We start from the raw sequence: 18,125 nt of genomic DNA, 5'->3' as shown, positions 1-18,125 counted from the left end.
TGGATAAATCTTAGCAACAGAGGATGGACTAAAAAAGTTACAAGATATGTCTTATGGCATTATACCAAATAAGATTATATATTATACTTGAGAAATATATGTAGATATGACCACCAAAAAAAAAAGAAAAAAAATTTAAGGCATGGGAATAATAAACACAGGATCCAGAACAAGGTTACCTCTAGCACAAGGAGAAAAGGGGATGAAATGAGGGAAGATCACCTAATGTAAGTGATAGTCCATGTTTTGGTTTCAAGTTGAGTGGTAAATTCACAGATTCTTAGTATATTGTTAACAATAAACACAGATTTAAATAAATAAATAAATAAATAAATAAATAAATAAATAAATAAATAAGAAATACAGGTAGGGTATTAGTGTAGAATACTTCTACAAATAAAGTCTTTAACATTTTTACACTTAGAAAAATTCTTCTAAATCCATATTCAATTTCTAGTAGCCACACATTAACACGAGGAATACACATAACAGGCTAATACGTTTGCTTAAAATAAAAGATAGATTTCTTTTTTTTAACTTTTTTTTAAATGTTTATTTCTTTTTGAAGGAGAGACAGAACATGAGTGGAGGAGGGGCAGAGAGAGAGAGAGAGAGAGACAGAATCCAAAGCAGGTTCCAGGCTCTGAGCTGTTGGCACAGAGCCCAACACAGGGCTTGAACTCACAAACTGCGAAATCATGACCTGTGCCAAGTTGGACAATTAACCAACGGACCCACCCAAGAGCCCCAAAAGATATATTTCTTATGTTAATTGTTCAACCTGAAGACAGATGAATATTCTCTTAGTATTGGTTACTTACCGATCGAAAACTTCTCCACAAAAACAAGAGAACAGCAAAAACTCCAACAACACCTGCACATATTACCATTTCCCATGGGAAACCATAGGGATTAGGACCTGGTCTCATATCTTCAGGCAACACTGCCACAACCTTCAAGACAAAGAAAATTAACTTCTTAAAAATGCACGTTTGATAAAAAGTGTCGATTACAAACTGCTTGCTATACGTGGAATGTTTGTGGCCCCACAAAATTCCTATGTCGCAACCAAATCCCCAGTGTGATGGTTATTTGGAAGTGGGGCTTTAGGGGTGGTGATTAGATCATGAGAGTGGAACCCTCATGAATGGGATTAGTGCCCTTATAAAAGAGACCACAGAGAGTTCCCTTGACCTTTCCACCATGTGAGGTTATAAGAAGAATGAATCAGGAAGCATATCCTCACCAGACCCAGGATCTGCTCCGCCTTGATCTTGGCCTTCTCAGCCTCCAGAACTGAGAACGATGTTACTTGTTTAACAGCCACCCAGTCTGTGGTATTTTATTATAGGACCCCACATAAACTAAGACACAAACACAAGTACAGGTTTATGTGTAAACACTCTTAACATCCATTTCATGAAATAAGCTGCCATACTACCAAACAGAAGGTACCACGTATATTTTTCTGGCAATTTTCAATCATCAAGTGATGAAAAATAGCAGTATGGTGAAACGCAATGATTTCAAAACTGGAGTTCTACAGAGATGCCTCAGATTTCCGAGAATAAGAGAAGGAGAGATGGCCAAAGAAAGAATCTGAGCTCAGGTGTTCTTATCCTGCTATCAACCAGTTTAGGTTTTATGTATAGAATATACTGGGTTCCATTTAAGATTTCCCCATGGGGGGGAAAAAACAGATCTGCAGCTTAGAGAAAAAAAAAAAGTTTGAAAACCAATGATGAAGCTTTGGGTTTAGAATCTGAATGCCTCTATCTACCCTATTTCTGTGGCTCCATTCTCTTATCTATCATGGGATTAATGCTGTTTGAACATGCATGACAGGTACTCAGGAAAGGTTAACCATTTCCATCAATCCTCTTTCAAAGACCATGATCTTGTAACCATGGCCTTTCTATACTACTTCTCTCCCTCGCAGGTCTTCAGCACAAAACAGCTTAAGGCTTTTACAATTCCTTCTATATTTCATCTTTCTCTAGGTCAGCTCATTATTCATCCTCACCCAATGGGGTTATTCTTTTCTTTGTTACCAGGCCCCAAACATTACTCAAACACAGAAAGGAGAATAGTACGGAGAAAAAGAAAAATGTCCTTTTAAGAAAAGACCTGGAGAAAAAGGAAAATGTCCTTTTAAGAAAAAACCTGCAGTCTAATCAGGTCTGTTTCTTTCCAGCGTTCAACCCAAAACCCATATGAAAAATCTTTACTTTCTAAGATCTTTCTACCTAGAACAACACCCTTTAATGTCTATTCTCATTTCCCAGATCTGTTTTATAACTCTGATCCATATTAAGTACCCCTTCCAAACTACTGTCTGTTGTTCATTAATCTGTATTAAATAAACCTGATTATACCTCTTCTAAAAAAAAACAAAAAACAAAAAACAAACCTTTAATTTCTGTCTCTCCCTACATTACCCCCGTTACTAGTTCACCAGAAATGTGTTAGTATTTTTTAAAAATTTCCATCAAAGAAAAGCCCAGGACCAGATGGATTCACTAGTGAATTCTACCAAAAGTTTACAAAAGAATTAATTCCAATCATTCTCAGACTCTTCCAAGAAACAAAAGAGGAGAGAACTTTTCCTAATTCATTCCATGAGGCCAGTATTACCCTAGTATGACAGCCAAACAAATATATCACAGGAAAAGAAAAACACACATCAATATATGATGTAAATGCCAAAGTTCTCAACCAAATAATAGCAAACCAAATCTAGCAGCATATAGAATGAATTATATACCAAGTGCCATTTATACCAGAGTACAAGGTTGGTTCAAAAAAAAAAAAATAAATCAATATTATATACCATATTAGTAGGGAAAAAAAATCACACAATCATCTCAATAGACACAGAAAGGACATTTAACAAAATCCAACATCCTTTATGATCAAAACATTCAACAAATTAGGACTGAAGGGAATTTTCTCAACCTAATAAGGGACATCTATGAAAAACCAACAGCTAACATCTTACTTAATGATGAAAAATTGAAAGCTTTTACCTCAAAGCTGGAACAAGGGGGACACCTAGCTGGCTCAGTCAGAAGAGCATGTGACTCTTGATCTCAAAGTCATATAAGTCTGAGCCCCACGTTTGGTATAGAGATTATATGAATAAATAAATATTAAAATAAAATCAAGACCAAGAAAAGGATATTCACTCTCTCCATATTCACTCAATATTGTACTGGAGGTTCTGGCCAAGGCAATTAAGCAAGAAAAAAAAAATCAAAGACACCTATATTGTAAAGGAAAAACTAAAACTACCCCCATTTGAAGATCACATAATTTTACATACAGAAAATCCTAAATAATCTTAAAATTCTAAAATAAGAAATAGTTCTTAATAAGAAACTATTAGTGCTAGGGGCGCCTGGGTGGCGCAGTCGGTTGAGCGTCCGACTTCAGCCAGGTCACAATCTCGCGGTCCATGAGTTCGAGCCCCGCGTCAGGCTCTGGGCTGATGGCTCAGAGCCTGGAGCCTGTTTCCGATTCTGTGTCTCCCTCTCTCTCTGCCCCTCCCCCGTTCATGCTCTGTCTCTCTCTGTCCCCCAAAAAATAAATAAACGTTGAAAAAAAAAAGTTTAAAAAAAAAGAAACTATTAGTGCTAATAAACAAGGTCAGCAACATTGTAGGATACAAAAATCAATACAGAAAAATCTGTCCTATTTTCTATACAATAGCAATAAACAATCTGAAAATGAAATTTAAAAAATTGCTATTTACAATAGCATCAAAAAGAGTAAGAGACTTAGGAATAAAGCAAACTTTATACTTTGAAAACTACCAAACACTGTTGAAAGAAATTTAAGTTCTAAACAAATAGAAAGACATTCTATGTTTCAAATTAGAAGACTTAATACTGTCCTGATGGCAATACTCCCCAAACTGATCTACAAAATCAATGCAATCCCTATCAATAGTCCAATTGCCTCTTTTGCAAAAAAAGGACAGACTGATCCTAAAATTTATAGAGAAATGCAAGGTATATAGCAGTTCCTTCTCTATAGCTATATAACCATACACAGACAGACAAACAAGAAAAAAAAAAGAAAAGAAAACAATGTTGGAGTACTCACACTCCCCTATCACAAAACTTGCCATAAAGCTATCATAATCAAGACAGTTTAGCAACAGCCTAAGGATAGACACATAAACAATGGAACAGAAATGAGTATCCAGAAATAAATTTATGGTCAACTGATTTTCAACAGCAGTATCAAAATAAATCAGTAAAGAAAGAACAGGCTTTTCAACAAATGTTACTAGTACAAGTGGATCTCATACCATAATTCGAAATGGGTCACAGACCCTAACGTTAGAGCTAAAACTCTTAAAAGGAATCATAGTTGTAAATCTTTGTGACCTTTTTTTTTTTGGAAGTTTATTTATTTATTTTGAGAGAAAGAAGTGGGGGGGGGGGAGGAAGACAGAGAGAAAGAGGGAAAGAGATAGAATCCCAAGCAGGCTCTATGCTGTGAGTGCAAAGCCTGATGCAGGGCTCAAACCCACCAACCATAAGATGAAATCATGAGCTGAAATCAAGAGTCAGAGGCCTAACCAACTGAGCCACCCAGGATCCCTGTAACCTCATTTTAAGCAATGGTTTCTTAGATATGACACCAAAAGCACAAACGACCAAAGAAAAAATAAATTAGTTTTTATCAAAATGTAAAACCTTTGTGCTTCAAAACTTTTTTACTGTATTTATTTATTTTAATTTTTTTTTTAATTTTTTTTTTTTCAACGTTTATTTGTTGTTTTTGGGACAGAGAGAGACAGAGCATGAACGGGGGAGGGGCAGAGAGAGGGAGACACAGAATCCGAAACAGGCTCCAGGCTCTGAGCCATCAGCCCAGAGCCTGACGCGGGGCTCGAACTCACGGACCGCGAGATCGTGACCTGGCTGAAGTCGGACGCTTAACCGACTGCGCCACCCAGGCGCCCCTGTATTTATTTATTTTGAGAGAGAGTGCACAAGCAGTGGAGGGGCAGAGAGAGAAGGAGAGAAAGATAGTCCCAAGTGGCGCTCAAACTCACAAACTGTGAGATCATGACCTGAGCTGAAATCAAGAGCCGGACAGTTAACAAACTGAGCCACCCAGGGACCCCAAATCTTCACGCTTCAAAGGTCACCATCAAAACAGTGAAAAGATGGGGCACCTGGGTGGCTCAGTTGGTTGGACGTCCAACTTCGGCTCAGGTCACGATCTTGTGGTTCGTGAGTTCGAGCCCTGTCAGGCTCTGTGCTACCAGCTCAGAACCTGGAGCCTGCTTCAGATTCTGTCTCTCTCTCTCTCTCTCTCTCTCTCTCTCTCTCTCTCTCTGCCCTTCCCCCGCTCACTCTGTCTCTCTCCCTCTCCTTCAAAAATAAACATTAAAATAATAATAATAATAAAATAAATTAAATAAATAAATAAAAATTAAAAATAATAATTTTTTTAAAGTGAAAAGACAATCCACAGGCTGGGAGAAACTATCTGCAAATCATGTATGTGATAAGGATCCTGTATCCTGAATATATTAAAAAAACTCCTATGACTCCAACAACAAAAAGGCAAATAACCCAACTTTTTTTAAATCGGTAAAAGAAAGGAATAGATATTTCTCCAAGGACGATACACAAATGGTGAATAAGCATATGTACAAATGCTCAACATCATTAAAATTAGAGGAATGGAAATCCAAACCACAATGAGATACCACTTTACACTCACTAAGGTGGCTAAAAACAAACAAAAAAAAATTATTGGAGAGCATGTAGAAAAATTAAAACATTGCTGGTGGAGATATAAAGTAGTGCAGTGTCTGTGGAAAACAAAAACTTAAACATATGGTAAATATGACCCAGTAATTCCACTCCTAAGTATATACCCACGAGAACTGAAGACATTCACAAAAAAACTTATACACAAATGCCCACAGCAGTATTACTCATAATAGCCAAAAAAGTGAAAACAACCCAAATGTCCATTAACTATATGGATATTCAAAATGTGGCATATCCATACAATGGAATATTTTTCGGCCATAAAAAGGAATGAAGTACTATTACTAGCTACAATATGGATGAATCTTGAAAGTATGCTAAGTAAAAGAAGTCATAAAGGCCACACATTACAGGATTCCATTTACATGAAATGTCCAGAATTGACCAATTCATAGAGACAAAAAGTAGATTAGTAGTTGTCAAGGGATGGAGAGAGGGGAGAATTGAGAATGACTGCTAATAAGTACAGGGTTTCTTTTGGGGGTGATGGAAATATTCTGGAATTGTGGTGATGGCTGCACAACATAGTGAATATACAAAAAAAAAAATCACTGGACACTATAGGGGCACCTGGGTGGCTCAGTAGGTTGAGCGTCTGCCTTCAGCTCAGGTCATGATCTCACAGTTCATGAGTTCGAGCCCCACGTCGGGCTCTGTGCTGACAGCTCAGAGCCTGGAGCCTGCTTCGGATTCTGTGTCTCCCTCTCTCTGCACCCCCCCCACTCATGCTGTCTGTCTTTCTCTCTCTCAAAAATAAATAAACATTGAAAAAAAATTTTTTAAAGATTAAAAAAAATCACTGGACACTATAAAAGACTGAATCTTATGTGAACTATAGCTGAACAAAAAAATATTTTTTTAACTAAAAAAAAAAAAAAATTAAAAAGCAGAACGATGTTGTGCCATCCTAGCCCCCAGGCCCATGTGGTGAGCATAGCAGTTTTTAGCAAAGAAATCATCCAGGTAAAAATACATTCACAGGAGAAAAAATTCTGCAAGAATTCTGCAATTCCTCGTGTGTCTCTCCATTCACAGTCCTATAAAAACTAAGTTTTGAGGGGCGCCTGAGTGGCGCAGTCGGTTAAGCGTCCGACTTCAGCCAGGTCACGATCTCGCAGTCCGTGAGTTCGAGCCCCGCGTCAGGCTCTGGGCTGATGGCTCGGAGCCTGGAGCCTGTTTCCGATTCTGTGTCTCCCTCTCTCTCTGCCCCTCCCCCGTTCATGCTCTGTCTCTCTCTGTCCCAAAAATAAATAAACGTTGAAAAAAAAAATTTAAAAAAAAAAAACTATAAAAAAAAAAAACTAAGTTTTGATTATTGTTTTCAGTGAAGAAAAGGAAATATGTACAATCAGAAATCATCATTTATGCCACAATATACTTCTCTTCCAATAAACCCTCTTTCTGTGAATGAAGAAGCTGCCATAGCCAGAAACCTGGGAGTCATTGTAGATGCCTTCTCTCTCTCATTCTTCACATCCAACGGACAAAATCCTACCCATTTTGGCTCTTAGCTACTAAATATTTTCCCCATTCAATATCCTTTTCTTTATCACTACTTGACAACTCTGTCATCTCTTCCCTACACCCTGTTTCTAGTTTTGTTTTTCTTACATTTCATCTATACACTACTAGTAGGAAGCTCTATTTAAACTGAAAGTCTAACCACTGAAATTCTTCAAATGCTCTCCAGCACGTACATCAACTGGAACCTACGTATGTCTCCAGCAACCATTATTGCACATCATTCCGAGCCTAGTTTGTACTCTAGTAAAACTGAGTTCCCTGCACAGACGATGTTGTTTCATGCCTCCTCTGCTTAAGCTACTCAGTTAGCCTGGAAAGTCTTTCCTAAACACTCAAGAAAATACAATCTCTCCCACCCTTCAATTTCCTTAGCACTTTCTGTGTATGCTTTGATAAGCACTTCATCGGTTTCTACTTTGTACTGTTTTTGTTTTTGTCTTCTCTCCTTTAACAGCATGATACCAGAGGTCCAAACTCAGTCCATTTAGATTCTCCACAGAACTGTCATACACACACACACGCACACACACACACACAAAATCACTATACACGCTATAATTGAATGACTGAATACCATAACAGTATTTTTAATACAGATAACAAGAAACCAATAATCGCAACTGCCCCAATATTTTAAAAGACTTTTTAATGCAAATAGTCTAAAACATAGGGATAGAAGTGCCCCAAAATATGTCACCAAAGACACCGATAAACACTTGAGAAAAATCTATGCAACCTGATTATAAACTGATCTTAAAAATATATAGAAATTTTGAACACTGGGAGTTCAATATCTCCAGATTTTACATTAACACGACGTTTTATACTAAACACACACACACACACACACACACACACAGAAAGAAACGAAGAACAATCTCAAGGTAAAGTATCTCAAAAGAGCATTCTTTAGTAAAAGAAAACGCAGAATTATAATCCCAACTCCCCATCCAGGCTTAGGTGTCCTTTCAAGACAACTAGAACTTTCAGCACTAAAGGGAATTCATTTCAGAGGATCAGTCCTTAAGTTTCTCACAGAGGGAGAACCACGTGTCACTGACCCGTGTTCAAAATAAATAACATGACGGAAAGGGAAATCGTTTTAGGAACCCGAAAACATTTAACACACCTTTGCAAAATCCCGCTAGGAAAATGCTCTTTTCACCTTCCTGATCTCCTGGTCCCCTTCCATCACCTAAAAAACCACCTAAGCCGCCTATGAACCAGCCTCGGACACAGGCCCGAGCCCGACAGCAGGTGAGGACTGGCTTCAGGACCTCTAGCCACGGCCGCTCAGACCTCAAAGCCAAAGTCGGCGGCTTCCTTCCCCAGGAGGCTCCTGCGACCCCTGGGCCAAGTAACACTGATCGCGCCTGGACTCACCCTGCGTAGCTTTTCCAGTACCAGACCCAAGTACGACTGAGGGGCAGACCCGGGCCCCTCCATGGTGCCAAGGCTGCCTCAGCTATAGCGGCCGCAGCCCGGGCCTGGCGGAGCCACAACAAGCAGCAGAGAACACACAGCTTTCAGTCCGGAACCCAAACCTGCACCGGGCAACAGGAGCAGACCACTGCTGAGCCGGCTGCGGGGGGTTGCTGGAGAGAAAGAAGCCGACAGGCCTCAAGTGTGCAACGCTCTCCAACCGGGAAGCCTCGCCTCTAGTTACACTCTATGTTCTGAACATCCGGAGGTCCATACCCATCCCTCAGGAGCCTACAACTAGCCCTCTCCTCACCGTCCACCCCTCGATTTGGTTTCGGCCAGGCCGAGGCGGGTAGGCTGGGAGGCGGGGACGCCAGGATGCGGTAAGTTTCCCCTCCATCTTCGCGCGAGGTCCGTAGACGTGTCCTTGCCTTTCGTTCTTAAAGGGGCCGGCGCTCTACCTGGCCAAGCCGACCACCCTTGGAAGTGGAGGGTCTCGAGGCAGAGACAGTGGAATTTGGCCTCAGGCTCTGCGCTGTAGTGTGGGCCACTAGCCCAGAAGAGTGGGGTTACGGCTCAGGACTCTCCCCCCCCCCCGCCCCCAAAATCTGGCCGCAGTAGCGGCGAGGCTTCTCTTGGAGATCCCTAGGCGTCAAGCCTCACGTGGTGAGCGCGGCGCGGCCCCTCGACCCAAGGGCAGACGCCAGGCCAAACACCAGCTCCCAGCACTTTCCTCTCGCAGAACATCAAGAGTCACCCCCACTGAAGCCCTGACAGCATCGTACCCCGGGGAACGCTGCGGGCCCAAGGAAACCGGCAGCCGCCTTCTTTCCAGTCAGAAAATGGCCTGCAGGGCCCGTGCCTGCGTACTGCCAACCGCGTCCGGACTTTGGACTTTGGACAGGAAGGCGTCTCGGGTCAGCCGTGGTTCAGACAGAGTTTAACCTCTCCCACGCTAGAGAACTTCGATCGGGTCTCCACTGCCCAGAGGAGGTTCGAGTGGTTTACGCATGTCTACCTAAGTTACCTGGGCACTTGCTAGACAGAACTGTCTTAAACTCTATGAGCTCCTCGTTGCCCAAATGCCAAAGCAGACCCCTGTGGACCTTGGCTGGACGACTGCTGTTCTCCTCTGAGAAGGGGAGCAAAAAGTAGCAGCTGAAAGTAGCACCTTGCCTTCTAAATTTAGGACCCTATTTTTAGGTATGTTGAATAAAGTACGGAGGGCTGGATTTGTTCGTGGGAGACTTTTAGCTGACATGGGTGTAAAGGATAACCCCTGGGTCTTCCTTGCCAGCAATGATAATCCTCAACAAGCTCGGCTTTCTACAAGTCCTCAGGGAAGCGACAAAAAGGAGCAGATGCTTCTTCCTAAACAGGTCACCCGAGAAAACTCAATAGTTGAACAAAATCTTGAATCCTTAGGAAATTTCCCTAATGTAAGCTGGCAGCAACAATTGTGCCAGAAAGAATTAAAAAAAAAAAAAAATGGCCAAGTTCACAGCAAATGATTTGAGGGCCCAAATGGGGCCTAGTTTTTTGGAACTCAAAGTGCTCTCTTTTGCCACATCAGCCTAAGGAGTTTCAGGAACAATCGGTATCAGAAACAGGAATTGCTTAATAATTCTCCATTTTTAAGATATTACACAACCTTCATATATGCTGGTCAGTGTGTATTGAAATTAAATTACGTTAATAGCTTATTAAAGTCAAAACAGAAGCATAACCAGAATTTTATACTTAAAATTTCAGAGAATCTTAGAACAATGCATTTAGAGCATTGTATTACTTGATAAAAATTCTTTAATGTCTGAACATTTTCAGGAAACTCTAAAATCATTTTCAGCTTTCAGGACTTATTTATAACCTAAAACATTTTTTTAACTCTTTTGCCCACCCCTAAAGCAGTCTGTGCCCTTTTCCAATTTTTCAATAATTACCATTCCAAATATTAGGAACATAGATTAGGGACAAAAGAATAAACGAAGTTTTTGAAAACTCTAAAAGATTCCCCTGTAGCAAAAACACAGTAAAACTTAAATTCGGTGCCAAATTCAAACCTAATTTCTCTTTTGTACACTTAATAGTCATATAGAAACTTACCTCTTCCTCTAGATCTTTCAATTCCATTTTTTAAAAAGTTCATGTTAAAATATCTTAACATATAAATAAAGTTCTACTAAGTTCCCCATATCCTTGAGAAAGATTTCAGATTCTAATACATCCTGCACTCTTCTGTTTAACACTGACTGATCCTGTTTTGACACTTGTGTGGTAAAGGGGTACTGTAGGTGGAGTTGTGACTACCAACCTATAATCCAATTTCATGGACATCACTCCTTATTAAATTTTTTTTCCTTAAATATCATTTGCATTAGTATCCTCTTAAAAATCTACAATTGAAAAGAGATATCCTGAATTTGATAACTGATAAAAGTTAAATTGAATGTTTTATTTATAGTCTATTCATATAGAATACATAATTTTAACTATATAAAAGACATTCAAAGATTGTTCTCAAGAAGACATGGGATTTTGCTGTCTTATCTAGGCCTGCTTTGAAGGAAATGGAGAACAAATGCTCCTATGTTAGTCACAGTAACATTAGAAACATGCTAACCAGTAAACTTTGTCCTCAACCTAGAAATTGATTTCCCTTATGCGGGCCCTATTGCAAAGCTGTAAGTACTAGTTACGCCCATTTAATTAAACATAATTAAACGATGTCGAAGGCTATAGGATCTAGTCCCTTGGAAGAAAACCAAACATGCTGAGCCACGCTTTCATTCTGTGTACTAGCGATTTAAGAGTTGTTCTCAGAGCATATTGAATCAGGAGTTACCTGTTGAACAAGAGCTAGGTAATTTCCATTGTTTACTCCACATATAAATGAAACATTCTAGTTAGGAATAGATAAATGTTAGAATTCAAAGAGTCTCCTCAATTATGAAATAACCTAGATAAAAAGTATTAATTCCTATTACAAACAATTCAAAGAAAGTTATGTTGTGTACAAAATCTAACCGAAATTACTAACAAATAGAAACAATTACCTGAAACATCTAGATAAAAGAAAAGGAAACCCTTTCACCTAAATTTAACTGGAAAATTGCTCAGATTTTCCATTTACTTGCAGCTTTTCAAAACTATGTTATGGGAGTTTAGTAGATGCACGAAGATTGTTAGAATTCTAGACCTGGCAGGAAGTCTTCAGGACATTTGGTCCAAATATTATGAACTTAAAGCCCTATAAAGGCCGAACAGGTGAAATAAATGCAGGGAAATGAAGAATTCCTGTGTATTCAATGCAAGCACTATTCCCCTTGAGTTTTTTTGGCCATGTGAAAATGAAAGACTATATATTACAGTCTTCTACTTTTTCAAGAGAACCCAGAAATTCAGATTTTTGTATTAACTCACCTTTTAAATGTTGGCAACTGGTTCATAATTTTTTAAACAATGCACAAGTCAGCTTTAACCAGCAGTCTGTCATCTGGTCTCAGCTTCTGATGCTAGAGTTTTAAACTTGAGACTGCCCTACAGAATAAGTGACTTTCCAAGGTCACGAGATAATTTTTTTTTAAAAATGTTTTTTTAATGTTTCTTTATTTTTGAGGAAGAGAGAGAGAGAGACAGAGTGTGAGTGGGGGAGGGGCAGAGAGAGAGAGACACACACAGAATCCAAAGCAAGCTCCAGGCTCTGAGCTATGAGCACAGAGCCCGACATAGGGCTCGAACTCCCAGACCCCGAGATCGTGACCTGAGCCAAAGTCGGACGCTTAACTGACTGAGCCACCCAGGCACCCCAAGGTCACAAGATAATTAACACAAAACTAAATAAAATATTTCATGTCTAAAAAATGTCAACCAAAATAGTTAAAGTAAAATGTGTTTAACTATATCTACTGAGTCCACAAAAATAAACATACTTAGCATAGCCTTTACTAAATAGCACTTAGGAGCAGTGAATATAGCATACTGATTAATAAATTATTGTTATTTTTTAATTTAGTAATTTCACTAGTATAATTTGAGAGGGAAGGGTTGACATGGGAGGGATGTGTCAAGAGGACATACAAATAAGCAGAACTAATTCCATGGGGAGTTGAAAGTTTTATTATATCTTTTTATTTTTTTTAATGTTTATTATTTATTTTTGAGAGAGACAGACAGAGTGTGAGCGGGCAACGGGCATAGAGAAAGGGAGACAAAGCAGGCTCCAGGCTCTGAGCTGTCAGCACAGACCCGACACAGGGCTGGAACTCACAAACAAACCACGAGATCATGATCTGAGCAGAAGTCAGATGCTTAACCGACTGACCCACCCAGGCACCCCTATTATGACTTTTTATAATCATTACTATTAGTTTTTCTTTTCTCTTTTGATGGAGCAGATTTCTAAGTAAAGTTTTTAATCAACATCTTTAAGACCAAATCATACAGAGTAAATTAATCACTATTCTGGACTTATTTACCAGGTAAGGTCAACTCTCTGGAACTTAGCAAAGAAATAAAGTGAAGAGGAAGCCTCTGAAAACAAAATGGTATATGTTATTAAGCCCAGTTTTCACTAAGATTCTTACCACAGTCACCACCATCTACCTGGTCACCCAAGCTAGAAACCTGGTAAGTTATCCTCACTTTTCCATTTTCCTCCCATGCTACATTCAATCAATCATTAAATCCAATGAATTCTGTCTACAAAAGATCTATCTAGTTTGTCCTTTCAATTATTTTAACAACCACCATCAGATATTAGATCAAAAGTTTAAAAACGTGGCTAGTGGGCCAAACTCGATCCAAAGAACGTTTTATCTGACCAATATGGTACTTCTTTTTGTTTGTTTTAAAGTGTATTTATCTATTTTTGAGAGAAAGAACAGAGGGGAGGGGCAGAGAGAGAGGGAGAGAATCCCACGTGGGCTCTGTGCTGACTCAGGGCTCAATCTCACACAGTGAGATAATGACCTGACCTGAAATCAAAAGAGTGAAATGCTTGGGGCGCCTGGGTGGCTCAGTCGGTTAAGCGTCCGACTTCAGCTCGGGTCACGATCTCGCGATCTCGTGGTCCGTGAGTTCGAGCCCCGCGTCAGGCTCTGGGCGGATGGCTCAGAGCCTGGAGCCTGCTTCCGATTCTGTGTCTCCCTCTCTCTCTGCCCCTCCCCCATTCATGCTCTGTCTCTCTCTGTCCCCAAAATAAAAAAACATTAAAAAAAAAAAAAAAGAGTGAAATGCTTAACCACCTGAGCCACCCAGGTGGCCCCTAGTATTTCTTTTTAATGTGAATATTTGCTAGCATTAAAAATCAAGAGATTTCACACAAAATATCCACATCTCCACTTTTCTTGAAATATCAGAAAATCTGGTAAAACCAGGCTAAAGGTAAATAGCAGCTACATACTTTGGAGAAAGCATACACACTCTAGTTAGTTACAGTTCTCATCTTTACCTATGCTTCACTCATTCATTTGAGTTTATATACCCTGTTTTAGACCTTCACCATTTATTTCCTAAACTAATACAATAAGTCTTCCTTTTAACATTTTATTTTATTATTTTTTTAAGTTTATTTATTTATTTTGAGAGAGAAAGCAAGCACAAGCAGGGGAGGGGCAGAGAAAGAGGGAGAGAGAGAGAATCCCAAGCAGGCTCTGCACTCTTAGTGTAGATGTGGGGCTGAGTGCCTGATATGGGGCTCAAACTCACGACCCTGTGATCATGAACTGAGCCGAAATCAAGAGCCAGGCACCCAACCAACTGAGCCATCCAGGCACCCCTAAGATTTTACTTTTAAGTAGTCTCTATACCCAATGTGGGGCTTGAACTCACAACCCCAAGATCAAGAGGCGCATGCTCTACTGACTGAGCCAGCCAGGCACTACCCCACCTTTTTTTTTTTTTTTTTACAGATTTTGCAATGCAATAAATTCTTGACCAGGCCTGCCTTTGGTCTTTACCTGTTTAATCCTTATTTGATATTTGATAATATCGACAGATAGACTTTATAAATGCAACTTTTTCATTTTACTCACTGCTTAAAACTTCAATAGTGCCCCATTATCTACAAGATAGAGTTCAAATTCCTATTATAATATTTGAAGCTATTCTTGATTTAATCCCTATATAATCTTCATTATCATCCTATTTTTAATTAGACTAAATTGGTTATAATTCTCCAAAAATGCATGATCTATTCCACTTACTTTTAAAAATGCTCTCTCCTCAACCTAGAATGCCCATCTTTTCTTTGTGTGGCTAACTCCTCCTCTTCCTTCAAGGTAAGCTCAAGTATGATCTCTGAGACACTTTCCCAGGCTTCTCTTCCCCCACCATATCCAGCTACCACTTCTGGTCAGTCTACTAGAGCATCCGTAGGGTGATTAATGTATCAGTAGCCTCCTTTGTCTATTACAGAACTGTATTATAATTATTGCTTTTTTTACCTATGTCCTCCAACTAGAGTAAGCTCCTTAAGGCAACTACTGTTCAATTACATCTTAAAATGTAAGAAGATAAAAGTGCTTCTTCAATTATTTATATGTTAGAGTAGATGAGAAAAGGAAATAACATTTGTAAAAGGCCTTCTATGTGCCAAGTACTATCGCTAAGCCCTGTGGAATATCTCATTTACAATAAATGAGATAGGATTTAATAGGATTTACAATAAAGGGGTGCCTGGGTGGCTCATTCAGTTGAGCGTCCAACTCTTGATTTCAGCTCGAGTCATGATCTCACAGTTTATGAGATTGAGCCCCGCATTGGGCTCCGTGCTGGCATCATGGAGCCTGTTGGGATTCTCTCTCTCTCCCTCTCTCTCTGCCCCTCCCTCTGCCACCCCCACTTTCAAAAGTAAGTAAATAAACATTTTTTTTAAGTGGAAGATTTTGGAATTTTTGTTATGGCTTGGTTAAATTTTAAGATATTTGTTGCTTTTGTAAGAGTCTTATAATGTACCATTTTGAGATCCCAGCTATCATTCAGATATTAACAATTTGCTTAAGATTCATTTTAGCTCCTATTATTTCCAAGCTATATCATTCAGTATAATTCTCCTGATTTGAAAAAAAAGGGAATAAAATAGAAAGAAAGAAAAAAAACAATGCTCATGATCAACAAAACTTAAGGAAAGGTTAAAAAAATCCTTAACAATATCCATGCAACAAAACATTCATGTAAGGAGAAATCCTACATGTAAGATTTTATAGAAAGACCAACATTATGTAACATTTGCATAAAAGGATTCACTTAAACATCATTTTCAGTTACTCCTATATTTAGAAAATAGGTAAAATTATTGGAAAAGATTTAAAAGGTCAACTTACCCTTTCTGTAAGAATTATAATTGATGAAAATGCAGAATTCATGAAATCATAAATGTCAATTTGAAATAAGTATTTCAGAATCTGATACTCAGAAGCATCTTCTGTCAATTTATAAATAAAAATATGTTAATACTTGATGTGATATAACTTTTGCATTTAATTTCTTCCTTAATTGCTGCATTAGAGAACAAATAACTTGTTTCTTACCTTTTTGAGCAATATAATTTTGAGAAGACAGAGAGTAATCAGTTGAAAACATTTGATTGTTTGGCAGGGTATTTTCCACAGATCTGTCTATTTCCTGCTGAGTAGGTCCTTCAGTATCCAGTGATGTTTTTGATTTTTCATCATTATTTTTAGAAGATGGAGTTTCGAAATGTACTTCTTTATTAATTCTTGTGGTTAACTCTATTTCAGATACCATATCTGTGAATAAATATAGAATTGTTTAGGGGGGTTTGTTGTGGGCTTCCTTTTGTTTTCTAGGCAGGTCATTCTTTGAATTTTTGTGGTCATTGTGATACTTCATTACAGAAAGAATTCCATAAAACATAAACTTCAGCTTGCATTAGTTCCTACTGCGAATGTAATTAATTACCACAGACTTAGTGCCTTAAACAATACAAATATATTCTCTTAGAGTTCTGGAGATCAAAAGTCCCAAAACCAGGGTGTTGGCAGGGCTGTGTTCTTTCTGTTGGCTCTAGAGGAGAAATCTATCTCCTTGCCTTTTCTACTTTTTTGAGGCCACCTGCATCTCTTAGCTCATGGCTCCTTCTTTCATATTCAAAGTCAGCAGTACAGCATCTTATAACCTCTCCCTTACTCTAACCCTCCTTCTTTCCACCTGTAACAAACCTTGTGATACTGGGATAATCTCTTCTTCTCACATCTGCAATATGACATTTTGCCATGTCAAGTAACATATTCACAGGGTCTGGGAATTAAGACATGAACATTTTTAAATGGTCATTATTTAGCCTACCACAATGCTTTTCTTTATTCTTTTACCAAGGAAGAATTTTTAAGACTGTATACAATTCTATTCTCTACATTGCCTTTTTGTCCTAAAACCTATTAAAAAAAAATAAAAAATAACATAACTGTCAACAAAGATGCTGTTGTGCTATTATATAAGCTTATGACTAAGAATAAGACATTAAATAGCTCTCCATAGGATTTCATTCCTGTTAGATATATTTATTATCCAAGAAAGTATAATATTTAAATCCTATTGCAAAAATATATATCCCCGCCATTCAAGAAAATTAGGTACGATAGATTTTTCTTACTTTATCTGTTAGAGAACCAGAAATAGTCAAAATGACCAAAATTATTTACCATATCTACAGCCTCATTTTTTATACAAAAGATTTATTTAAAAACCAGTAAGACCTTACTATATCATGACCTTGTCACACTGGGCTTTTAACACAAGACTTGCTCTACAATACTGGGAGGGGGCACATAAAACAAATCAAATTGATTCAGAAGCATAGCAATTAAGAAATAAAGTAAATTTATTTTTTATTTGTTTTAATGTTTACTTATTTTTGAAAGAGAGAGCAAGATAATGACCTGAGCCAAAGTCGGATGCTTAACCGACTGAGCCACCTAGGTGCCCCCCAATGAAAGTAAATTTCCTTTAATGAGAACTCAGAATTAAACTTCAGAGGGACTCAACATCATACTTCCATTTGGGGACTTGATACAAAAATGTAATTTGAACTGCTATTAGCAGGTGGCAGGAACCACCTTCAAATGAATCTTCAAATTAGAAAATACTGTTTCACCACCTGTTGGGGATAAGTTGAAAATGGAATAATTTAGTATGGTGAGTAGCTATTTTGATGATCACCTCGCCTGGATACTTTCCCATAACCATTCTGCTGGTTGCTGTAATCACCATATATATGGCAGTTGTTGTAACCAGTGTAATAATATACTCCATAACCGCCTATTCTATATAATGAATAGAACAAACTGAGCCAGTTACACAAAGAAAGACAATATTAAAGTTCACAACAATTAACTTCCAAGTTCTGAAACCTAGTCCACTAGG

General features: G+C 38.5%; 1 protein-coding gene across 6 annotated transcripts in view; it reads right to left on the bottom strand.

Moving 5' to 3' along the window:
* MIA2 (MIA SH3 domain ER export factor 2) overlaps nt 1–18,125 on the bottom strand; it is a 106,562-nt gene that overhangs the window by 70,630 nt on the left and 17,807 nt on the right. For 2 of the 6 annotated variants that reach the window (XM_047075643.1, XM_047075639.1), the window contains exons 5-7: nt 16,271–16,489; nt 16,064–16,164; nt 822–953 (exon numbers count right to left, since the gene is read on the bottom strand). In XM_047075643.1, coding sequence (XP_046931599.1) covers nt 822–953; nt 16,064–16,164; nt 16,271–16,489 — 452 coding nt within the window. Of the gene's footprint in view, nt 1–821; nt 954–8,702; nt 8,823–10,844; nt 10,930–16,063; nt 16,165–16,270; nt 16,490–18,125 lie in introns of those variants that run through there. The other 4 variants (XM_047075641.1, XM_047075644.1, XM_047075642.1 and 1 more) reach the window with 3 other exon arrangements.

Source organism: Lynx rufus, unplaced genomic scaffold (genome assembly GCF_022079265.1).
Source record: "Lynx rufus isolate CCGP_SWC_20201006 ecotype Redwood Valley unplaced genomic scaffold, mLynRuf1.p SCAF_13, whole genome shotgun sequence".
Classification (NCBI taxonomy): domain Eukaryota; kingdom Metazoa; phylum Chordata; class Mammalia; order Carnivora; family Felidae; genus Lynx; species Lynx rufus.
This window is presented reverse-complemented; position numbering and strand designations above follow the sequence as displayed.